The 26,503-nt window shown below is 41.4% G+C and overlaps 1 protein-coding gene and 1 long non-coding RNA gene across 2 annotated transcripts in view; one reads left to right on the forward strand and one right to left on the reverse strand.

Annotated features, from left to right (window-relative positions):
- The window catches only part of LOC306973129, a 268,899-nt gene that overhangs the window by 146,323 nt on the left and 96,073 nt on the right, over positions 1–26,503 (forward strand). The gene's annotated exons all lie outside the window — the stretch shown is intronic.
- col11a1b (collagen, type XI, alpha 1b) overlaps positions 1–26,503 on the reverse strand; it is a 185,727-nt gene that overhangs the window by 132,984 nt on the left and 26,240 nt on the right. The window contains exons 5-7 of the mRNA XM_079569937.1: positions 9,770–9,901; positions 1,373–1,465; positions 823–921 (exon numbers count right to left, since the gene is read on the reverse strand). Coding sequence (XP_079426063.1) covers positions 823–921; positions 1,373–1,465; positions 9,770–9,901 — 324 coding nt within the window. The remainder of the gene's footprint in view (positions 1–822; positions 922–1,372; positions 1,466–9,769; positions 9,902–26,503) is intronic.

Raw genomic sequence — 26,503 nt, forward strand, 5'->3', positions numbered from 1 at the left:
CACTCGGTTTTGATATTAGGGCTGCACGATATTGAAGTAACTTGCGAAAACTGTGCAATATCGCGATAACGATATTATTGCGATAACTCACTAAACCATCAGTAACTAGTTTTTCATCAAAAGCAACACATTTCTAAATTCAAATTGCAAAAAAAGGTCTCAGTCAGATGAAAAGTTTGGTGATGTTGCGATATATTGTGGCTTCTCGCGATGCAGATATTGCCTAATATTGCGATACGATATTTTTTGCGATATATCGTAAACTGGTCACTATGACAGCTTAGCTCTAATAAATGTTACAATAAAATAAAGCATTTTCCCCCCATAATTTCTCAGCTCTAGTTACTGCACAATATTGAAGTAACTTGCAATAACTGTGCAATATCACAATAACGATATTATTGCGATACGGTTTAGTGAGATATAGTTTTTCAGCAAAAGCAACACATTTATGAAATCAGTGCATTTTTTGGCTGAGTTTACCAAAAATAATCTCATTCTCAGTCCGATGAAAAGGTTGGTAATGTTGCGATATATTGTGGCTTCTCACGATAAGGATATTACATAACCTAATATCGCAATACGGTGTTTTTTCCGATATATCGGGCAGCCATATTTGATATTGATGAAATTTTGCCAGGAAATAAACTACATGTGTCCTTATTCCATTTAATTACAATATCAACCATGTTAAGAGTCAAAAGAGCCTGGAGTCTAATCCTTTGTAAACTGCTCACAATGACAGCTTAGCTTTTATAAATGTTAGAATAAAATAAAGCATTTTCTCAGCTTTAGGTTTAAAGTTTTGATGTGCGCCATTACCTGGTCCTGTCCGGCGGTGTCCGTGTTGGTGTCTGGGGGACCTCCATCCACAGTGGTGTAGTCGTATTCACCCGGGTAATAGTCGGCTCCAGCGTTTGTCTGAAAGAGGGAATGAGTAATTGAGGTTGTTAGTGGGGGTAGATATAAGTTTGGCTCGTAGTGATGTTCCCGATTAATGCAAAGTCACCACAAATCAATGTCATGAGGCCATTTTCACACTTAAAGTTCATGCCAAGAATGAAATTGGGGGCCTTCTCAATTGCATAATTAGCCATGTCATTGATTAAAAAGGTCTTGAAGACACATGCACAAATGATAAATGTCATAGAGATGTATTATTGGGATAAAATATGGAAGACCAATAGACGCAGCAGGGTTTGGCCAGAAAATGACATTTAGAGGGCTGACGTAAAGCAAATAACTTGTGCATATGCAATAGTTCATGCCAGTAATTCATCTGTTTCTGTGCACAACATTGCATTTACACAGCTAGACTGCATATTCTTTTGCATGTTAAGTCTTCCCGAAGCAATGTAGCGGCCCTGTTTACCTCCGTCTTGGTTGGGGGTTGGGTCGGGGGAGGCTCAGTGGCGACCTCTCCTTCGCTGTAGTCATAGAACTCCCCATAGTCATAGTTAGTGTACTGTGAAGAGAAAACAGGACAGACCCAGTCACCAAATGCCCTCATGTAAACAGCAATGCACAATGCCCTTCCAGACATTGCGCTTATTTACATGGTAAAAGTATTAGCTCCGTTTCAAACCGTTTGCGTGCTTGAAAATCTCTGTTACGGACCACATTTTCGCTTGAACCTAATCCCTCAAACCCATGATCGCGTTCATTCACTTATGTCTGTAAGCAAAGCGTAAGAGCAATCAAAATTCTTGTTTACTCGCACAGGATGTTGTAAACAAAATATGAAGCCAGGAGAATAGGGCCGGTATTGTGTAATCTAAGCTCTAACCACTGGATTTCTTTAATAGGCCATTAAAAAGGAGAGCTTAAGATAAATTGAGGGATGGGAGTATAATACAGTAGTGGGGGGTTAAACCATTGTTAAACAGGCATCTGTGCAGCGAACATGTGCTAACGATTGTGCACGGTTTATAGCAAACATTATCCTTTTAGCCTTCGGAAGTGACTCGTTTGAGCTTTAAAGAAGACAGTTTTTTGACACGTATAGAGTCCAAGATCTGTCCTTTTAAGGAAGGATGATACAGATGATGATGAAGTATGGGATTTGGGAAAGGGGAAATTAAATTAATCAATTAATGAACTTTGGCCTATTTAAGTCAAAGAAGGTCCAGTTCATCAATGTACGAGGTCATTTTGTTTTTTTGTTTTTTTCCTCAGCTTTTTACTGAGTGTTTTGCCAATATGTTAGATTGAAAACAAAGCAAAACTGTTATTATTTTTTAATTTACAAACTGTTATTTTGCTCTAATAGTGTTGGCGAAATATTGTTAGTGTCGCAGTGCAGTGTTTCCCAACCAGGGGTGCAAGGAAAAGAAAATGGAGAGTATGACAACTATATATTTTTGGAAACCTTATGATATAAGCAATGAGAAAAACAATGTTTCTATTTGCCCTTGTTATTTGGTAAAATTGTGCAATTATACCATTTTCCCATTGGAGTAAATGGTCATCGCTGTGGAAACTCAATGGGTTTAAAGCAATGCTAAGTATTTATCGTAATTTATCCGTTTTGTTGTCCCTCTGCGGGTAATACAAGTGTTAATTGGATGATTGGGGGGTCTTTCATCTCCCCCTGGTGTCTCTGGCCAGAAAACCACAATTGCAGCTTTGCCTGCACCAGGTCGGAGTCACCAATACACACTAATGGAATCACAAAGTAGAAGCTAACAGGCTAACGGGCAAAGCTATTTTGCGGGATAGCGCCACTTAAACAGTATTTACAGCCAAGTTAGAGTGAAAAAAAATGATCTCCATTGTGTAATTGGATGTACAATATCCCTCCCTCCCTTTGTCTTTTCTGTCAGCGTAGTATTTACTCTCACAGACAATTAATGAGTAAACAACCGTAACATGCTACGACACCTGCAGTGGCGTTTGTGGCCTCTAGGGGCATGAGTTACTTAGTACTGCTTTAATTGACTGTTTTGATTGGAACAACCAAATGGAAGTTTCTGCCAAATTTGATAAATTTTCGCTAAACTACGTTTTTTACTCCCCATATAAATGTTTCTATCACACTTTTTTTTTTTTTTTTTTTTTTTTTACATCAGAGCAAATGGAAACATTGTTGAGTGAACCCGTCTATGAGTAGAATTTCAATATTGATTTCAAAGTAAAGACAAAGGTTAGATTTTGAGAGTATTTTACAGAATAATCTCAGTTTAGTCGGTTACTTTGTAACAATAGTGGCAAGATCCTTGAGGTCGGGGGAACTCAGAGTATAAATGAACGACTCTAAAAGCTTTGGGGACCACTGATATAGTGCACATGAGCACATTAGAAGCAGCACCATGACTACTCGGCGCGAGAGTAAACATGCATAAAAAACTCGCCGCTGACATTTTGCAGCTCTTGAGAAATAACTAGAACAACACACAGAAAACCCACAACCGCAAATCTTTAGCTTGTTAGAAACGGTCTCGCTAACGAATCCCTTTAGGTAAAAGACCAATGCACTGTATCCTTGGGTAGAGATCAGAAAGACTACATTTTTGTGCTGCTATAAAAGTTTGTTCATTTGAAAATCATTAGATATCGTGGATAAAGCTGTTGACGACCATTGCTCTTGTGGATTGCTGTTTAGATGTGGATTTAACGTTAAATAAAACAGATGAAAAGCCTACATTTGAGTGTGAAATCTAGCCTTCATCCACCACATAACTCCATTGTCTCGAAGGAAGAATAAGTCAGATTGAGTTAGCAGATCGGCCGCTGATATCCGCCTCTGTATCAGCGCGGGGATTCAGATGAGCCCCAGGTCGGCTGCCGCGCTCATAAAAAGAATATAAAATCCACAGCTTAGTGCGTGGCCGGCCCTGCGTCCAGGCGGTGACCCAAAGCGAGGTCAAAAAGTGTGTACATATCTCGGCCAGACCAAGAGAAGAAGATATAAAGGCACTGGCGGAGGATTTATGGATTTGAAGAACTTGGCTGTGCTCAAGGATTTGGATGGAAGGTGAAAATACCTATAATGGTCATAAAATAGTGCCTTCTTTCCTCTTCTGCAACATTCCCTTCGCTTTGTTTAAGGCCAGATGTGGTCAGCCGGGTAACAAGTGTGATTCGGGTGCTTTAGGGTAGAGGTTCTGAAATGTATCTAGCCCCTTGAGGACCAGTAGATCGAAACCAGCTCAATAACAAGGTCCTTCACAGAAATTGTTTGTGTTTACAGAGTGATGGAAACTAGCATTATGGCTATAATCTGGCATACTCGCAAAAACTTAATTCAAACCAATGTTTCTGAAGTTTTCATCTTACCCCTATGTGTGTATTGTGTATTTGCGGAGCCCCTGTGTGGTGTCAGCAGCGTATTATGAGCTATAGTAAACACAAAAGTTGCTAAATGCTAAAAACAATTAGCATGGTAGAGGCCACTCATGTAAACTCGCTGGATTGTGTCAAATCCATCCATATGAAGAACTGTGATGTTTGAAATGCTCTAGGAACAAGTTTGGATCTCAACTAATAATTCAAGATTAACAAAGCCATTTATTGTCATTTGGATGCAGTAAAAAGAAAATTGATACAGGGTCTTAAAGCAGAACTAAGTAACTTGTTTACCTTAATCCCACTGGAGGTAGTACAATTAATGGGATGATTGGGGGGCTCTTTCATCTCCCCTGGTGTCTCTGGCCAGAAAACCATGCATTGCAACTTTCCCTGCTCCGGGTCGGAGGCGCAATACACACTAATGGAATCACGAAGAAGAAGCTAACAGGCTAACAGGCAAAGCTAACTGTGGGCTAGCACCACTTTAGCCGTGTTTACAGCCAAGTTTGAGTGAAAAAAAGTTATCTCCAATGTGTAATTGGATGTATAATATCCCTCTCTCCCTTTTTCTTTTCTGTCAGCGTAGTATTTACTCTCACGGAAAATTAATGAGTAAAAAACAGCAACATGCTACGACACCTACAATGGCGCTTATGCCCTCTAGGAGTTACTTAGTTCTGCTTTAAACCTTTTGGAATTACAGTTCAAATAAAACGTTATTAACCTGCCAGTGCGCAGAGTAAACCTTATTTTCCTCCCTCAATCGCAGTCACAGACGACAAAGACTTGTCAGTTTCATCACTCTGTCAGAGGCAAATGCGGTCGGAATGCTGGAAAACATTTGTGTCCTTCTCACTGCTCAAAACTTCAAATGAAAATCCCAGATTTACAATGTCCCGATGTTCAAAACGCTCCCAGTTGTCTATTTAGGATTGACAAGCTTTCATTCTTGGCTTTTGAATGCAACTCCGTGATAGAGCAATATTTTCCAAGGACAGGAATGGCTGAAGGTTTTGGGCTGTCGTGGACGAGGCTTGAGAAGCAGGGTCCTAGAGTTGACTTTTCCAGGTATTGGAAGTCCATAGCTTGGGGAAGGAAAGGCTAGTATTTCCCTGGGAGTCTGGGGCCGAGCCTGCTAAAGTCATCAGAGATATAAATCACGGCGCGCTCCAGAGTGGGCTAAGGAAAAAGGGGGGGGGGGGGTAAACTTTCCACTGTGATCTCATCAGTTCTTCGGCAAAATACCGGAGGAAAAAATGTCAGCTGACTTTAAGTAGCAAAATAATAAAAAGGAAAAGAAAAATTTGACACAAAAAGCGTCATTTCAATTAAGGGGAATCTGGCGGGGGATCTTCAGGAGAGCCAGGAATAATCACTTTGAAATGAGAAAAGTGTAGAATACTATTGGAACGTCAACGCGAGAGTGGACTGTGAAAGCACTTACCCTGAAGCAAATGTTAATGATTCAATGATCAGAAAATGTGCCTGGGATACTTTGGAGATTACTGGCACAATGTAATGGGCAAAAGTAAATCCATGTGGATTCAGATAAAGATAAGAAAAAAGTGGATTTATTGTCCACAAAAGTGACGTTTAGGGTCATGGATAGGGTTAGGAACAGCAAACATGATGTAAGTTGTGTCTCAGTCACCCACGACCCCCACACCGGGAGCCACCCTGAGAGCCCAGAGTGCTCTTGTTCTTGTGCCGCTTTTGGAAATTGACTCAATGGATTTTGTATAATCTAGAGATTACTCTAGTTTGATGGTGCTCAGTTTCTCTTTTTTCATTTTAAAGCTACCCTGAAAAATGTAAACCAGAGACATTTTCTTGAAATAAATATATTAGATTAGAGTGAATAAGAAAGAAAGATCTGCAAATAATAATTGACTTTTTGACTTTTTGCACTTGAAATTAGATTGATAGATTGTTTTTTTTTAAAGAGGCTAGATGCAAGTTTGCCATTTTATACTCACTACTGCCACCTCAGGTCATACATGTAACTGCAGCTTCTATATTAAGCTCGTGTATGACGGCACTTCGGACCCAAATTAACACCTTTTTGGGTGACAGCGCAGGATTTTAGAGGCAGTTGTGGTGAACAGGTCATTCTACACACTAGGACATGGCTGGAACATGTAGATGGAGGAAAATACTTAATTTTAACATTTTTAAACTCTGTATAGTCCCTTTGAGAATGGGTTCAACTCTATGCTTTTTGCTGAAACATACATACATTTAGACACTAGAAGATCTTGGCTTTCAAATGACGTTTCACACTGGCATATCGACTGTTAGCTCTCCAGTGCATTCGTTTTGAGATGTGGATATGAACAATTATTAACCCTAACTATAACCCTAACCCTAAACTGGCAGACCACAGGTTTAAAGCCTTTTTTCTAGCATTGGAATGGGGTTTGTTTTGCCCTCCTTTTGGTGACGTTTGTTGGGTAAAAACATACTGTATTAGAAAGCATTTTTTTTATTGATAACTAACAGATGAGTTGTTGTGCTTTATGAACTAATCCCTGTGAAGAAATGGGATGTTAGAAAAGCTTTAGGTAAGTTTGCTGTTTGGACCACGTTTAAACTTGACTCGCTCTTCCAATGTTTGTACGCAGAAAGTCACAAGAGCAAGGCCTTTTAAAACACATCCTGCTATGACAAAGTAAACTGCATCTCGCATCAGTTTGGACGTTTGCTTGACGCTTTTGGTGAATAGCCAAGCATTTCACTGCCTGTGGCTTGGTACTGAATCATTTCTATTTTGTCTGCATCACCTCCTTGTTTTACACTCCATTTCCTGTTAGACGATTCATCACTGTCTCGAACGCCAAGGAGTACCGCGCATCGATATAAAGTGGTTCACTCAAGGACAAAGACAGACCAAACAACGCTGCTTTACTCAGCCTTGGAAAGAAAGCTCCCTCTAATATCTAAAAATATCATAAACCATCTGGTAAACTCCCGTCTTTTGATCTCATTCTAATACAAAACATCTTCCATCTCGATCTTTGTTATCATTCTTCTCAAATCTCCTCTGCTTCCTGCCTCTCATCGCCACGGTTACCCCTCCCCTCGGCCCTGTGTCCACACTTTCTCTGACAAACCCTTTATTTAGACTCGCTCCCTCGGGACATCTTTACCTAATGACCCACATCTTGGAGCAAATGCCACCCACCCACTCGATCACCCACGACCCACCCACCAGGGAGGGAGGGAGCCACCCTGAGAGCCCGGGGTGCTTCTCAAACAGCGGCTCTGCAAATTCACAAAGTGGATTTCGGATAATCTCGAGATTGCTTTAGTTTGATGGTGCTCAGTTTCGATTTTTCTTTTTTTGAAGCTACCCTGAACACTGTCATCCAGAAATTAGAGGAATGTTCTTGAAATAAGTAGATTAAATTAGATTAGATTAGATTAGATTAGATTAGATTAGATTAGATTAGATTAGATTAGATTAGATTAGATTAGATTAGATTAGATTAGAAAAGAAGGGGGTAATATAGTATGCTTTTTACAGGTATTCAGTCGAAATGTCAAACACATCTTAATCAATATTGCATAACTTTGATGATTAGAAAATGCAATTTTTTTTTTTTTTTTTTTTATTAACAGAAAATGCAATATTGATCGTATACAGCTCAAACAAAACATCCAGCTCCAATAAACCTGTCCCACTCCCCCCTTGTCTTGCACCCCTTCACTGTGCAGCTGTTTCAATAAAGACAAAAAAACAACTACACTGCTCGGTGTGTGCAGCTGCAGCGAAGCAATGACGGATGTTTTCTCTTTGCTTTGAGAGGATTAAGTCTAACATATTGAGAGGTTAATTTAAGTTAAGTTCTACTTTATTAATCTCCGTAGAGGAATTAATCCCTGTATTTGACCCATCCTCAATGCTGTAGGTCGACGCTCGGGGACCCATCTCCAGATATGGAGGATAATGGTCAGAAACACCTGGCTGGAGGATGAAACATGTACAGTACATGTATTATTTTAGTGTTAGGGGAAACTAGAGTATCTGGAATAAACCTAAGCAGACACAGGGATAACATGCAAACTCCACACAGAAAGACAGTCCAGGTGGGAATCGAACCCGGGACCTTCTTGCTGTGAGGCATGAGCACTACTTGCTGCAACACCAGATAAAAACATTTCCTGTACCTTAAGGACCTCAAGAGGAGCTTTTTGGGAAAAAGGAGGAGATTTATGGGAGCTGTCTGTAATAGTCACTGGAGAAGAGCCTAAGATGACTCAAAGATGCGCTAGTGGCTCAAAACCCAACTCCAGGTATGTTTTTGATGAGATTAATATTGTAACATGGTAAAAAGCTCTAAAATGTCAATTTTGCACAATTTCCCTCATTTACGTGAAAAAATACTTATTCCACTAGCAGATATTGGAACTTGCCAGAAATACTAATATTAAAGCTGCATTATGGAACTTTTTATGTGAAAAAAAGTTGAAATTAATTTGTATTTGACATTGTAGTGGCCCAGCAGCTGTATGAGTGGTCAGCATGGTGCCTTTACTTTCCATCACAGTGGTCTCTAGGACGCTGCTGGATCAATTGTTTGGAAGGTTTTCACTGTTGACGGAGCTTGTCACCAGAAAACCTACAAAACAATTGATCCTGGAGCATTGTAGAGGCCAGATAAGTAAAGGTGCCATGCTGACCACTCATACAGCCACTGGGTCATTACAATACAAGGTCAAATACACATAAATATCAACTTTTTTTTTCCACATAAAAAATTGCATAATGCACCTTTAAGATAAGAATAACAAAAAAACATGTTATTATCAAAGAATTGATATTAACATGATAGTCGTGTCAGCATTAATGAATGTACTGTAAACTATAGAGATTGTTTAGTTTTTTTGTGTGTGTGTGTGTGTGTACACTTTTAGGAAAAGCAAAGAACGTATTTTATACAGTAGATTGGATTTATAGATTGTAATTGTAATGTTTTATGTTCACACCTGTCCAGGGACTGCGGATGGAAAATAGCTGCTGAGCTAAATCTGGTACAAACCATCTCCTCTTGTAAAGACTAATGGTTCTGTACATTGTCCCTGTTTCAATAAATAATGATAATAATACATTATTTCAGTCAATGCCCATTTTACTCAGTCTTGTTTTAGTCCAATTTAAAACTGGTTTAGACCTGTCTTTGTTTTAGTCATTGTTTAGTTTAGTCTCTGTTTCTTAATCAAGTTGATCGTGTTCAGTCTGGGTTATGTTTTTGTTTAGTCCTGGACCAGTTCTTGTTTAGTTAGTAATTGTGTTGTTAGCGACGCGTTTTGGGACATTAGTCAGAAAGTTATCCCGTGACTGAGGTTTGACCAGATTCAGCCTCTATTTAGCTCAAAGGTTGACGTGTGCTTACGCTAAGGTTCTACGTGGTGTACAAAAGTTTAAAAAAACAATGATATGACCTCTCCCCCACAGACGAGGAAGAGACATGGAGGGACTGACCAGATCCGTCTCGGGCTCCTGGTTCTGGGGGGTGTCGTGGTGGCTGGGGCTCTCACAGTCCGGGCTGTAGTGTTCACAGTAGTCGTAGGCCGCTCGGGGGTCCGCCACAATCAACAGCTGCTGGATATCGCCCTGGAAGAAGGAAGAACGGAGAGATTGGGCGTCATTATCATGCTTTCTTTGCTTTCTCAAATCTTAATAATAAATTCAGAGGGAAAATAGAAGGAATGCAGATTGCGTCACTACATCCCAACAGCATACAGATACCTACATTGCCAGTAACTTTCATTTCTCATATGGAAAACATAACAGCATACAGATCTCATTGATTTCCTCAGTGACAAAGTGATAATTTTACTCTCACAAGCTGGGCCGAAGGAGGGGACAGGTCTTGAACTCGACCCAACCCACTGTGACTCTCCACAAAATGAATGCGGCCTCAGCTTTACTGCTCTTTGGAGATGGAAATACTCCGCACTCTCATGTCATGGTACCCCCTGTTCACACTTTTACCACTTTTAACCCAAACCAAATGTTAATATCCGAACATCGAGCACCTTTTATATTTCTTTGATCACAGCAGCTTAGCAGCAACTTCACACTCTTACAAAAAAAAATCACCAAAACAGATGTTCTCTCGACCCAAGGGAGCTCCCTGAATAATTAATAATAGCAAAAAGCGATGAAGAAGAATAGAGCCGGGAGTATTTGAAGGCTTACTGTATATAAAGTTTACACTATGGACGTCAAATGGAGAAGACTGACTAATGTTAAGGCTGATATTAAAAAAAAGTCTTATTGGAAATCATCTGTTCTGAATTTGGGAAAAGGAAATTAGATGTTGTCTCTCTAACTTTGCATTGGCAAAGGCTCTTTTTCCACAAAGAATTCTTGAGCAAAGAAGAGGTCCTTTTACTTGGCTTTTTAATCCTGGATGTTAATATGGATCGGCATAATCTCTCCCTTTTTCTCCCTTATATGTTCAATAGTAAGAAATGTATGTTGTTTCTTGTCTGTGTTCAGTGTCTAGAGGGTATATCTATTCAATCTATGCATTTGGAATTGAGAAAATATACATACATACCTATAAATAGGTGTTTCAATAAACTACTGAATTGAGAGTAAACCACCACCAACTACTTTTACTATAAGCTTGCCCTTCTCCCAACGCCACAGGTAAAAGTCCCATTGAAAATCTCCTTTTTTAAAGCAGTACTAAGCAACTCATGTCCCTAGAGGCAATAAGCGCCACTGCAGGTGTCGTAGCATGTTGTGTTTTGAGAGTAAATACTACGCTGACAGAAAAAAACGAAAGGAGAGAGTGATATTGTACATCCAATTACACAATAGATTTTTTTTTTTCACTCAAACTTGGCTGTAAATACTGTTTAAGTGGCGCTAGCCCACAGCTAGCTTTGCCCATTAGCCTGTTCTTCTTCTTCTTCGTGATCCATTAGTGTGTATTGGGTCTCCAGGTTGTAGCAGAGAAAGCTGCAAGTGTGGTTTTCTGGCCAGGGGAGATGAAAGACCCCCCAGTCATTCCATTAACACTTGTTTTACCCCCAGAGGGACTACGAAAAGGATTTATTAAGGTAGACAAGTAACTTAGTTCTTAGTGCTTTAAAGAAGTAAAAATCAAGGCATGAAGAAGGCTGATCACCTGTGACTACTGATCACTACTGATCGTACCGCAGATATTTTACAAGAAAAGAAAACATCAAATACTTATGTACAACAAATACAGCAAAAATGCTTTCAAATAAATCTTGTAATTTAGATCATGTATCTTTTGGTTATTATAGTTACATAGCTGGCTAGCCTTTTGAAATCCTAATTTAATTCTGGCACCATAAGAGCCAGGACCACTATTATACTACCATTACTATAAGTACTATGATTAAAGTGTGTATAACTGAATATAAATACTTCCAATCGCTAAGCAGCTCATAGCACCACAACCATGACTGCTGCTCCTTCTTTTTTGAAAGTTTGGTTTGCATATTTGAGTAATACTTTCATCTCCAACAACACAGTGAAATGAAACAATCCTTCAAAAATGTCAACTATTTGTATAAAATATAAAAGTCCTTTCCACTCCTGGTAGCGATAAATATCAGGCATCTGGGGACCTCGGCAGACCTACGCCTCTGTTCCAAAAATACACCTGGCTGAAGAGCCCGAGCCAAGCGTCGCAGAGCAGAGCAGAGCAGAGCAGAAAAGGTGAGAGGAGAGCGCTAACAGGGTGGCCCATAAGAGGAAACTCGTACTCACAGATTGCATTAAATTACAGGAGGCAACATCTGCGCGAGCTTATGGCCTCTGGAAGATATTTGCGCTCGCCTATTATACGTGTCCAGTAAAGCTCAGAGGGATATAGGCCCAAAACAACAACCAGGATTCACATAAATGCGCTTATAAGGAATATGCAGTCTGGGATAATAGACGTTTGGTTTATAGGCTTGGGGGCAACTGAGTTCAATTATAAAAACAGTATATGAGAATGAAGCACCAAAGTGGCAAGCTCTGAATTAGGCTCCTAAGATGATTTCAAGAAACAAAAAGTGCCTTCTTGTGAATTCAGGTCAAATACTTATTATCAGACCAGATATGATCTTAGTGTTTTACAACCAGGGGTATGAGCATCTAATTTTAAAAGGTAAGGTAATAAGTGCTATTTGAAGATGGGTTTGAATCAGTAATACAGATTTAATCCACATGGGAAAGTCATCAGTTGCTGCTGCTGCTCCAATGAATATAAAAAAACATGTATTTATTTTTTAAAGTACAAAACAACCACCAATAATAAAAGCCATAATAAAGTGCTACTGGGACCATGAAAATAAAAATGTCTAATTTGTATTTTCAATTCTGAGTCAATGTGTGAATTTAAAGCAGTAACTTGTTAACCTTAATAGCCCCAATACACACTAATAGAATCACGAAGAAGAAGCTAACAAGCTAACGTTTCAAAGCTAACTGTGGGCTAGCGAGACTTAAACAGTATTTACAGCCAAGTTTGAGTGAAAAAAATGATCTCCATTGTGTAATTGGACGTACAATATCCCTCTCTCCCTTTGTCTTTTCTGTCAACGTAGTATTTACTCTTATGGACAATTAATGAGTAAAAAAACATGCTACGACATCTGCAGTGGCGCTTATGGCCTCTAGGGGGAAGAACTACATAGAACTGCTTTAAAAAATATCTTGCAGCAATACAAAGGGATTTGAGTTTTAGTTGGACAAAAAACACTGCCTTTATACTGTCGAAAATGTAATTAATTAAAAATATTCTAAAACACTTTCAAGGTTAATGGGTACTTGGAGTACAAATGAAGGTTCTAAGCGGTCAACAATAGAAAAAAAAAAGTTGTGAAAGTTTGATCTGTGTTAAAGAGTTCTTTCTAGTGGGTGTCCCAGAGTGTTCTGTAATTTTGAGGGTCACGTCTGAAAAGTTAGGGATCCCCTGCATGGGTAAAGCCATGGGTAACATTACAAACAATGAAAGAAAAAACTCATGTTACTAATACAAGCATTTATTTCATGACTGTTGATTTTCTTTGCTATGACTGGGCTCATTCCTCAGCCCTGACTTGTAACTTTGCAAGGACGCCACGTGACATCACTGCCTCGTCTCCATGGAGATGTTGCAGCTTAGTATACAGACGGTTCTTTTCCAAATGCTCTATTCTGATAACACACAGCAAAAATAAAATCAAAGTTGGTATGGCTCGCATATAGTTTTGTGTTTTATAACAGTTTGGCTGACATAGAACTATATAACCTGGAATGTTCCTCATGCAGTGTAGCTTTAAATAAGAATAGTGAGATTAGACAACAGATTGACATTCACTTACAGGCTTGCCCTTTTGAGTGAAGTGAATTGAGTCCACAGATTCAAATTCAAGCCACTCTACAGTACCTGATGCTGTGTAGCGATTGTCCAGGCCATGCTCAGTGACCCGTTGAATCCCATAAAGCCACAGCTAAGCCAACATTCTTTCAGCATCACTGCATCATAAATCTTAAATATGGGACACATTTGGGCCGTGATAAGCATCATAAGTCAACTTGTCATCGCCTTTGAATCGCTGATTTGCGAGATTGGCGCTCAAATTCTCAGTCAAATTCAGTGAAATATGACAGAATATTACGTTCTCAATCATTTTGATGTTTGCCGTGCTCTTTGCGTACATTTTTGGACACCTTAGCTTGCTTTAGAAATAATAAATTGTATTTAAAAAAACAGCTGAGCTTTAATTTCTGTGCAAAGAAAACACTTGGGCGCTTCCTCATGTTTTCCCAGAGAGGAGTGAAGCTAAAACTAATAGCCTCCAGGTTTTGGGAAGACAGGCTTTGAAGTGGAGGCAATTTGAGGTTCGAAATGATCTGAACATGACTTGTGAAGGGGTCTGGATGTGGAAGCATCAGAAGGGTTGATTTTTCATTGGGAAACAATATAAAAAAGTGATGAATTTACTATACGTTTTCCACACAATCGATCCTCCCTTTCACATTCCAGATTGTCTTCAAGTATCTGTTTGAAATTCCAAATCAGAAAATTCCAGGAAGATTCCCAAACCGACCCCTTGGCTTCATTCAACACAGTTTCTGTCTCTCAGCAGCGACGCGACTTGATGTGTTCATCCGCCTGCGTTACAGGGCTATAGCATGTGTTTAGCATATGACTGAAGTTAGCTTAGCATGCCGCGCTGTAATAACAACATCCAAGGGGAACATAAAACGGGAGGCGAGACACTGACTGATCAAAAAGATGAGTGTGTCTAGAGTCGTAAAGAAATCCTCCCTTGATCTGAACTTTTCCCCACGGGCCAAACATATTGAAGTACAGAGCGGGATGCAGAAAAGCCCATTCATTGTGAGAATAAATAAAGCACTGGATATAAATATTCCACAGCTGTTTCCTGAAGTGTCGCAGGCCTAAGTTAAGATATAAGAAGGAAATTGGCAGATTCTTGTGGCAAGGTGACACATTTGTCGGGTATGAAGGCACTAAGTCCCTGTTATTAACTTGATACTGTGAAGCTCTATAATCTCTAAAAAGCTTGGAAATGTAATTACTTGTTACCAACTCATTTGTCTGTTCAATCAATATCACAGCTGGGCTAATGGTTAAAACAGAAGGAATGCAAAAGACATTTAAACCCACAAAAAGGAAGTCTAACTCTATGTGAGTCACAAAAGTCATAAAATTGCAACCACGCAATTCCTTTCTAATGTTAAGTAATAGAAAATGTAAAATAACAGTAACTATGAAGATCCATTTGCTTTTTAATGAGCACTCCTGCCTCACTTAATTGCAGTCATTCACTATAAAAAGTCAGCACATGTAGAATAATGTGCAGTGTTTATGCCAGGTGCACTTCCAGAGGCTGCCATTCTCATTTAGCCAGAAGTGTGTGGGGGATTGAATCACATACATTTTGCATCAACACAGACGAGACAAGGCCATTTGCAGGAAACGACTGCTTTGATGAAATGAAGGATTGTGAGCCCGATCTTCCACTTGGCGCAACAACCGCCTTGCTCAAGACGAAGCTGGCATCTTGCGTGCAAACAACAGTGCACCAGTGCTCTCGTGAGGTCACCTAGTGTTAGAGGATAACATTAAATCGCTATTCATCATACTGGGTCAAGCTGTAAAGTCGTACTATCTCTGTCATAGCCTTGACTGTGGTGCTCAGGCGCCCACTCTCAGCCACTGAATGTTTGCATATCAGTATGACGCTCTGAGAGAGTATTTATCCCTTTTCTGTGGAAGCATGGACAGACTTGAATGGTAGGACTAGCGTAATGTCTCGAGTTCATGTCTCCGGGTCCTGCACCGATGGCAAATAAACTTCTCCTGTATAAGACATCCTGACTGCAGCTTATGCTTCATCGATCCTCTCGAACACCATTGTTAATTCGCTTAACACTTAACACTAACACTAAAGGGGTCAGGGCTGAGATCTGGTGTGCTACAAGCAGCGCTGACTACATTAGCTTAGACGAGTTGATGCGTCACTGTCTGGTCTTTGTGTGTGCACTCAGTCACGAAAATAGACCAAAGACGGTGTTAGCATTTAGCCTCTCCCAGCAAATTCCTATAGCTCCAAAGTTCTGGACCAAGGTGAAGTTAGAAGCGTCCAAGCTCTTCCACATTTTCCCTATTTAAATACAATTGTGTGAAAAGTTACACGATCCAAGTATAGTTACACAGAATTAAACTTGGCGATTTTCTAAGTGTATAAAAATGCTATTTTGTAATGACACCTTAGGAGCACTTCAACGTCTGTGCAGTAAAGTCAAACCCCGTTTGGCCCCATAGAGGAGAGGAGGAGAGGCTAAATGCTAACAACCTGCATTTACCAGACAGGTACGCATCAGCTTGTCTAAGCTCAGGTAAGAATATATCTTAGTATGTGAAAACGGTGGCCTTTTCCTTTAACACTGTGTACAGCTTCACGTATCTCATTAAGGAAGTTCTTGCAGGACAACTATAAACTATTTATCCCACTGTGAGCGTAACACTGTCCACGTCCTGAGAAAAAGAGAGAATATTGATGGTTCCTGCTCTAGCACTACTAATAAGGAGCGCGGCAAACTCCACACTGCAGAAACATGATCAAAACAACAGCACATGAGCAAGAGAAACACAAGATCGGGACCATCGTCTTCAGATCAGTCGCAATACAATTTCACTTCTCTCCAGTAGCCACCGCTGTCCTGGGTATAGACTGATGGAAGCCAGGCTGCCAATCAATCGGCCCCACTATCCGACGAACTGACATCATGCCCTTTCCACTGAGCTTGACCTGAACAGCAGTTTATTCCAACAGAAGCCAAAGCAGACGACAAGACTGGCAGATGGATGATCACGGAATAGCACAGATCCCGTCTTTAGAATGTCTGCACCAGCCCATAAAACTCATCCCTGGCATCACAGCGGAGTCTTCTCATGTATCGCCCTATAGCCCCGCGCGGAGCCCAGCCTCAAATCCTCAAACGCTCAGTGATTTGAAGCAGCCTGCCCGAGCCGGTGCCAGATGAGAGATGACAGGAGGCACGGGACTTTCCCATTCTGTCTCTCTCAGCTAATTCGGAGGTATAAACAGAGCGGTAGTTTGCGTCTGCCTTCAGATAATTACAACCATACTCGATTTGGAAGTCGTAAAGGCTCGGGAAGCTAAAAGAGTGCCAGTTTAACACGAGAGGCCAGACTGGAGTCTTTATAGTTATTTATTTTTAGGAAGCAACGGTTTAACGTGTTTCCATATAGACTTTGTTAGTGTAAAAACTCTTTGACCCGTCCTTCCATAACCCGTCCTGAGAAGTACAGTACCTATGGACTTCCAAATGTTGAGCTAGGTTTAGACTATACAATAACTGATGGATTATTCTTATTTTCCATGTTTGGCTGCCCTTTTAAGTCCTGGATTAGTTCATAAAAGATCTATTTGATGACGGTAAACATTGATTCAAAGTTTTCAAGAAAGGTTTACCTGTTTATGAAATACTTTTGGATTCTGTCTCGGTCTGAAAGTCACTTCATGGTATGTCTTGTGTAAAGTAGTTGGAAAAAGTGCATACCTGTAATATCTAGTCCATCAGATCTTGGATGTAGTGAATATGAATATAACTCTAGTTGGTTGACTTTCTCCGTATTCCTCCAATAATAAATAATCCGCGCCGACGTTGAAAGTAACGCGTGCGGCGGTGCATTGTTAGGGCGTAATTACACGGTTCAGAGCCAGGTGCAACAGGTCGCTGCGCCCGAAGCAACAGCTGAGGGTCACACCTGGAGCCGGCTTTGGAGAGGTGCCAAAAATATGTGCACCATGAGCCAATAAAACCTCACACACACTTTAGTGTAGATCAGCAAACGCCTGGACAAACGAGTCAAGCTACAGTCAGGACGATGATTTCATGGCTTTCTTATCGCTCTCTATCAAGTTTGCTTTGATGAATAATGGAAAGTCGGTCCAAGGAGTCGATTATTACTGTTTAAAAGTGTAGGATTTCGAGCCTACACTTGGTAAAATGTGGAAAGTGAACACTGAAATACCCAAGTAACGTTTCGACTGCAGGAAAGAGCATACCTTCTGCGAAAAGAAACTTGTATAAGTAATGCCTTTAAGTTAACTAAACACTAAAGTGTGATAAGAGATAACATACAGAAACATAGCAAAAAATCCTTAACAGCACATTCATCTCCAGAACTTCTTCGAGATAAAACAGAAAGCGTTGATAAATCTAGTGTAACTGCCTTTTCAGCACATACTTTCCAGGCTTCCATTCATTTCCTTACGTATATTTCAGTCTGCACCTCAACTCTTTGCCACTCATTGTATCATGGAGCCACATATGCATATCATACATATCCATTGGCAGCTTTACCTATGACTAAGGCTATGTTTCCACTACGGTCCATATATACGTGCAATTAAAGAGCTAAAGGCCGTGTCGAGATGAATTTAGAGTGAGAAGATGTGAGCAAGCTGCATCAATAACGTCATGAAATATTGCTGATGCAAAAGAGAGCGAGGAGCTGAGGTGGAGAGGGGTTTGCCAGTTTTTTAAGGTTTAGTCAACAGCACTTTAGCCTCCAATGCCAACCGAAGCCAGTGTTGAGATTTCCCTTCGAAAAAAAGTGGAAAATAAACTGATCCTGATGTGCTAGGAAGGGTTATTATTGTTTACTCTGCAACAACAATGTATTAAGTGGTGGTTAGAAAATAGGTTTTAAACGTTTTAAACTTAACCCATCAGTTGAGCCCACCCTATCCAGCATTTGTTTCCTTGATCAGAACCAATATCCGATTTCTAATAGTTGTTGGTTCATCTCTTGTTTTTCCCACCGCATCTCTTTGCCATGTTATTTGTTGGCCTGCAAAGTTTGGGAAAACATGTGCTGTTCTTTTATCCCGGATAAGCATTGTGATTGCAATTAGATGTTCAATTTGTGGTTTAAAATCATGATTCAATCGCAGCACATATTTTTTCTAAACATCCAGGAGCATTAACAGGAGAAAAGACTGAAATATGAGCTGCTAATACAAGAATCCCTTGAATTTCAGTCGTTTGTGGTGCAGAATTATCAATTTTATACATTTTGGATCGGGACTCAGAAGTGGAGCCGTTTTCAGTGAGTCTAGGTCTTTCCCTTCTTTCAATATTTATCTTTTGCAAAATAACATAATCTGAGTCAGATCTTTAGGCTTATCTAACCGTCACCTTATCGTGGTGGAGGGGTTTGAGCACCCGAATGACCTCTGTTGTCGGGGGCTTTGGGCTCCTGGTAGGATCTCCCATGGCAAACAGGTCCTAGGTGACGGGTCAGACAAAGAGCGGTTCAGAAGCCCCTTATGAGAGACCAACAGGCCTGACAATCAAGTCCAAGTAGGATGGGACGCTGCTCGTGCGGCGACCAGCAGCAGCGCGTTGTGAATGAGTGAATGAAAAGTTGTCCACGGAACAAAGATCACCTCAGTCATTGCTGATATTGGTTCTTAAGTCTATAATCTTTCAGAACTGTTGTACATGTCCTGCGATGGAGCTGGCAGTTTTGCTGCTTTTGATAACTTCGCTGTACCTGGCCGAGGGTTTGTTTGACAAGACAAACACGAACAGGATTCAATACTCACGGGACTTTCTTCTTGGATTTGAACACCGAAACCCCCTGGTTGCTAATGCGCTCCCTCATGTCGGCAAGCATGACATTTGGAATATTTTTAAAACTCTACCAAAGCTTAAGCCTCGTGAAGCTACGGGGCGTAACAGCAGGAAAAGGAAACGAGGAAGGAAAGGTGGTGTTCGACAGCGATTACGGACACTAACAGCGAATAAACGTCTTCCCTTACCTTCCATGGTTCTCGCTAATGTCCAGTCCTTACGGAATAAATCAGATGAACTGCATGCGTGCGTATCCCTCATGCACGAGTTCAGAGACGTGTGCGTAATGGCCTTCGTGGAGACGTGGCTGACTGCTTCTGATCCAGACTCGGCACTAAATATTGATGGATTTGGAACCCCTATTCGAGCGGATCGGGATGCAGACGCAACTGGCAAGAACCGCGGAGGTGGCGTCTGCCTGTATATTAACTCTACATGGTGTAACAATGTCACCGTGCGCGAGCGCATCTGTCTTCCGGACATTGAGCTGCTGTCCATATCAGTGCGCCCTTTCTATTTGCCCAGAGAAATTCCGCAGATATTCATCTCTGTGGTGTATATACATCCTAAAGCGGACTTCAAAACGGCAAATGATGTCATCTTTGCTGTGGCGCAACGGCTTCAGTCTATCTCCCCTGACGCACCGTGTTTTTTCCTTGGCGACTTTAATCATGTGACCTGTAAAAAGTCATTGAATAACTACGCCCAATACGTGACCTGTCCCACTCGGGGAAATAAGACTTTGGATCTATGTTATGGTTCTATTAAGGGGGCCTACAAGTCTGAGGCAGGCGCACCTCTTGGATCTTCTGACCATAACGTGGTGTTCTTGCTGCCCACCTATCGGACTCTGCTGCGACGAGAAAAAGTGCAGAGGCGTGAAATCCAGGTGTGGGATGAGGACAGTGTTTCTACTCTTCAGGGATGCTTTGACTGTACAGACTGGTCAGTCTTTGAGGAATCATCAGCTAGTATTGATGAACTTACTGACGTCGTATGCAGCTATGTCTCATTTTGTGTGGATACTGTAATTCCAACAAAAACAGTCATATCCTATCCAAATAATGGGCCTTGGATAACAAAAGAACTAAAAATGCTGTTGCGTGAGAAAAGAGCAGTTTCCAGGACGGGAAATAAGGTAGAACTTGCAAGGATAACTAAAGAAGTCCGTGCTGAAATTAGAAAGGCGAAAATCAAGTATAAAAATAAAATTGAGTCTAAATTTAATCAGAACGACCTGAGATCAGTGTGGAAAGGGATGAAAATGATGACCGGACTCGAAGAGAAGAAGAGCCAGGTCTCTGTAGATGGTTTCACCTCAAATTTACAACTGGCTAATGAGTTTAATAGCTTTTATTTGAGGTACAACCTAAATAACTTTGATGAGGAAACCAGTAAGCTGCTTGAACAGGTCAAAAAGACTTCCTCCTTTAAGATTGACTGTGCAGAGGTTGAAAAACTCTTCAAACAAACCAAAGTGGGCAAGAGCTCAGGCCCGGACAATATTTCTGGAAGAGTGCTTAGGTCCTGTGCTGGCCAGCTCAGTGGCATTTTTCAGAGGATCTTTACCCTGTCCCTCTCTCTCCAGACAGTGCCTAAAGTTTGGAAACACGCCACTATTGTTCCTGTTGCCAAATGTAGCCGTCCAAGGGTCCTGAATGACTATAGACCTGTGGCACTTACCTCACTGGTAATGAAGGCCCTGGAAAAATTAGTTAAGCAGCAGGTCTTAAATCAGGTGCAGGATAAGTTGGACCCAATGCAGTTTGCTTACAGGGCAAACAGAGGAGTGGAGGATGCCACACTGACTTTGTTAAATCTTTTAGTGCAGCATATGGAAGCCCCCAAAAGCCACGCTCGACTGCTGTTCATAGACTTCTCCTCAGCCTTCAATACAATCCAGCCCTACCTACTGGCAGAGAAGCTGATTTCTCTTTTTAATTTGGATTTTAATCTTGTTGGCTGGATTGTGAACTTCTTGTCACTCAGATCACAGTGTGTAAGAGTGAATGGGGTTGTGTCCTCCAAAATGCTCTCCTCCACTGGATCTCCTCAAGGCTGCGTCTTATCGTCTTTGCTTTTTATTTTATACACCAATGACTGCAGAAGTGTGTATGGGAACAGGCATCTTCTGAAATTTGCAGATGACACAGTCATTGTGAGTCTTTTAACAAACAGCGAGAGCGCCCATGGACCTATCGCTGATGATTTTATTGATTGGTGTGAACAGTTTCATTTGTCTATCAATGTGTCAAAGACCAAGGACATGTTGATAGATTTCCGCAAGGCGCCCCCTAGTGGCACCAACACTGTGATCCAGGGAAAACCGGTTGAAGTAGTCTCCGAATACAAGTACCTCGGGACTATTATTGACAAGGACTTGCGCTTTGAGTCTAACACTGACGCCATCTGCAGAAAGGTGCAGCAAAGACTCTTCTTTTTAAGAAAAATGAATTCATTTAGAGTTTGTAATGTCCTCATGACGATCTTTTACCAGTCTTTTATTGAGTCAGTTTTAACATTTTGTTTTGTTTCTTGGTTTGGGGCTCTTTCTGTGACCAACAAAAATTGTTTGATGAAGTTGGTCAGAGTAGCAGGGAAAATCATTGGTGCACAGCAGATTCAGCTGCATGACCTTTACAGCCAAAGGGTTGTACGTAAAGCCCAACAGATAATGGAGTGTCCGGACCATCCGCTTTTTAAGGAGTTTAACTTACTCCCCTCCGGACGCAGGCTAAGAATGCCCTGTACTCGAACTCGTCGGGCCAGGGCCTCTTTTATTCCAGAGGCTGTCGCGAAAGTAAACGATCATATGTTGCTCAGTGAAGCTGCTGCAAATTAGCCTTTACGTGATCTTATTCTTATTGTGTGACTGATGATGCTGTGACTGTGTGATCTTTGTCCCAAGCACAATTGTTGTCTCACTGTGTCTTAATTGTTGTTTTGCTTTATTGTGTGTGGACTCCTGCTGCATAATAATTTCCTTCGGGACATTAATAAAGTTGAACCTTGAACCTTGAATCATGAGGCCGTCCTTCTGTGGACCCACCACCTGCAGGAGGAGCCATAAGGGGCTGGTGCAATGTGATTTTATGATCCGGCAATGGACAAGTGGAAGAAAATGGATGGATGGATGGATGGATGGATGGATGGATGGATGGATGGATGGATGGATGGATGGATGGATGGATGGAAAAATACAATACTTTGCCTTTGATAAGACAAAGGCGACCCAATGCCAGATCCCATCAGACCTAGGAAGCTAAGCAGGGAAGGGCCTGGCTGTTACTTGGTTGGAAGAACGTTTGGGAACACCGGGAAGTCTGGTGAATGTAGACTGGTTTTCTCACTTACCATCACCGAGTATGGAGAGAACGAATAATGCACGAAATTGTAAAGTGACTTTGAGTGTCTGGAAAAGCACTATTTAAGGTTAATGCATGATTATTCAATTCTAATCTCATTTGGGTCGCAGCTCGTCTTCCTAGCCTGATGGTCCCGGCTCCAAATCAGTTGAGAACCACAAGCTCACAGAAAAGGCAGATCTGGTAGGAAGTCCTTTCCATGATTTCATTACTGTCTATTAGGGCTGGGCAAATGCAATCAATATCGCAATCCCAGCGTTGGTCAATTTCAATCATCGTCATGGGACTTTATAATTGTCTGATTTACGGCCATTTCTTTGGCAGCAACAGCATCCCGTTTTGGAGTTTGGACGAGACAATGGAAGGTATTTGTACGTTAAATGAAACTGGAGGAGAGTTTTATTTGTTACTGTAAGAGCTGGGGTTTGCAGAAAATATATGTCAAAGCTCAAGAATCAGCTACATGTATACATCTTTTATTATGAAAAAAATAAACCAAATCAAAAATCGAGATCGATCAATATGAGAAGGAAAATTTCCCAGCCCTACTGTCTATCCGTTCCTCCTCTTTGAAGATGAATCAACACCAAAACCAGCCAGATCTCGAACCAAACCGGGCTGTTTGAGGATCGATAATTTAAGAGCTGAAGGTGTTAGTCTTACAGATGTTTTCGCTTTGGAAGCTTCATAGTCATAACTTACTCCTGCATTCCACCATGCCACAACACTATCGAACTTATCAAAAATTCCTTCCAAGCCTTAGGAGAGAATCGGCTCACACAAACACGATATGAAATTTCAAATCCGGACAAAGGACAATTAACGGAGAAGTATTTGGGAATAAAACGCCTAATGCTTTCCAGACGTCTCTCCGCTTTTATCAATCGCAGCCGGTCCGTGGTCAGCGCGCGGATGGAGTTTCTAAAAATGCCTTCAGATATGAAAACATTTTGCGTTGCCAGTAGCTCCCAAAACGCTTGAACTTCTTGCACCATCTGTTGGATCGTCTGGCCCCCTTTTTTTCTTCACTTCTCCTCTCCTCGCTTCGCTTCTTTCTATCAACAATGGTCTGAGCTGCACCTTGAGCATATTACCTCTTGGCTTGCGTCTACACACCAAGAGAATAGGACTATAGTCGAAAAAACCCAAAGGGCAGCGGTCAGGTCTGTCGCAGGTACCGCTGTGTGAAGAGGGAAAGTGTAGGTCAAAAGTGCAGCGAGTTCTTGCTTTCATCTGTTTGGGAATAGTTTTGCTACAGACAGTGAGATCCTGGAGGAGATACGCTGCAGGATTCGATAGAGTTTTTAAGGTCCTCATTCATATTATTCCAAACTAAAACCATTTGGGGTTAGATTATCCCAAACACACTGGATTGGGAACACATTGTTGCTCCTGTAGGACTTCTGACGGTGCCATAACTAACAGGCATGTCATCTCTGCCCTCGAAAAGATTCCTAAGGTTTATTTGAATATTGGTTTATTTCTAGAGCCAAAAACGAGGCTTATTTATCAAAGTCATCTACTGCAGTGCATCAATCCCCGTTTGACTCTTTGTACACCCCGAAAAGGAAAGCTAAGATCCGTACTGCATTACTCTTGGTATTTTTGAGGACCCCAAGAAAAGTGACCACCTGAACTGTTCTGGGGTTGCTGCAGTCAGTCAAGTCAAGGTGTATGAGCCCAAAGACCTGAAAATCCTGAATGACCAGGTTATTCCATCAGCGGATTTCTTCTTCCCTGATGACACGGGCATATTTCAACATGATAACGGCAGGTTTATCAAGTTCACATTGTGAAAGAGCGGTTCTAGGAGCATGAGACATCGTTTTTGTCAGGGCGACGGTGGCGCAGTTGGTAGAGTGGGTCGCCTCGTGATCGGAAGGCCATGGGTTCGAATCCCAGCTCCCTCAAATGCACACTGTTGTTGTGAAGTGTCTTGTCCTTGGGCAAGACACTTACCTACTTGCCTCTGATGGAGGATTATAGAGTTCATTCGGCCTCCACACATGCCTTGCAAACCGTATCCTATTGTACGGTCAAATGGGAACATTTGGGCACTGACCTTCTGCATGACTTGTGGCCAAGTCAACGTAGCACATTGTCTGTGAGTAGACTGTTAGTGCTTACGTGTAACCGAGGCTATTTAACTCTCTTCATGTGGAAGTATCGCCAGACTCTGAATGATCAGGCCTGTAATATGGTGATAAACTTCTTCCATGTAAGACATCCAGATTGTGCCCCGTCTCTCCATTCACATTTCCTCCGGACTCCTTTAGTATTTCCTTAACAGCCTCCAGTGTCTGCGTACATTGGTGTATGAATGACAGTGTGAATGGGTGACTGGGCCCTTACTGTAAAGCGCTTTGGGCCTGATAAAGGTAGAAAACCTCTATATAAGTTGGCTCAATTTACCATTTAGTCATTTTCACACATGGATTGGCCTCCACAGAGTCCAGATCTTAACCCCACTGAGAATCTTTGGGATCATCAATGCAAGATCTTGGTGAAAAATGAATGCAACACTGGATCTCTTGACATTGCAGAAGCTTATTGAAACAACGCCACAATGAATGCGTGCTGTAATCAAAGCTTAAGACGGTCCAGGCAGTGTATTTCCAGGATTCATTTGCTACAGTTTTTAAATGTCTCAAAAACATCCCAAACAGAGCCTGAAGAGAGACCCTTTATTCTCTATGACTCCATGGTAATACTGAATCGCCAAGATGTTCTTCTGACCAATAAAATGCACTGGCAGTTGAGTCAATTGAGTTCACAGATGTCCACAACAAGAAGTCTCTTTGCACCCATTTATTTGTACGACTCCAAATCTCGCTTGTCTATCATGCCTAATTGGTTTCATATTGGCCGGATTTTTGAGTCCTGCCATAGCACATTCAATCGATTTCCAGACTTCAGTCCAACAAACCATTAGCTCGATTGTTAGTAGCTTCTATTAGTTAGAAGAGTGATGACTTGATGTGGCAGCAGGCAACTTGAACTAAAACTAACTATGCCATCAAAAAGTCCCTTCTGACAACTTAACTGAAAAAATGACGGCTTTCCTCTCGGTTTGCCCAAAGGAAAATCCTTTTGCAGCGTCAAGCGCCTTGGGCCGTATATATATGACTGACACAGATGAGGAACGGTCGGCTGGTGAACCTTACTGCCAATTTATCCGTAAACAATGATTCACTGTAAGGATCCATCAAATTGCCGTGTCTTGCCAAGATTTTCTCCTTCAAGGGACAAAATGTGGAAAGGTTTTAGACAAGGTTTGAGAGACACGTAAACAATCACTCGTATAGCCTTTCAATCTACTTCAAACAGGCGGATTTGTCAACGCAAAGACGTAGCAATCAGGAGCATTGGAGAGAGGACTGAAAGGATAAACAAACAAAAGGACAACATGTATTAGGACTTTGTGCTACTTACATAATTGCAACCATTACGATGTGCTAATTACAACCATTCAAAGGTCTGATAGAGCTGAATCTTTCAGTTCCTGCAAAGAGGCCTGAGTTTCTGTGATATCGTGCTTGCGTATCTCTTAACCAGCTGTGAAATGCGAGTTGGTCCCGCGCACACGCTGGTCATATTTTCCTCAGACTTCAGAGTTGCCTGGACTTCGACACCTGCTTATGTAATCTGCACAGAGGCAGCCATGTGGTGACAGGCTGAAGCCGTATCGCTGCGCCCC

The sequence above is a fragment of the Gobius niger genome, assembly GCF_951799975.1.
Source record: "Gobius niger genome assembly, chromosome: 13".
Lineage (NCBI taxonomy): Eukaryota > Metazoa > Chordata > Actinopteri > Gobiiformes > Gobiidae > Gobius > Gobius niger.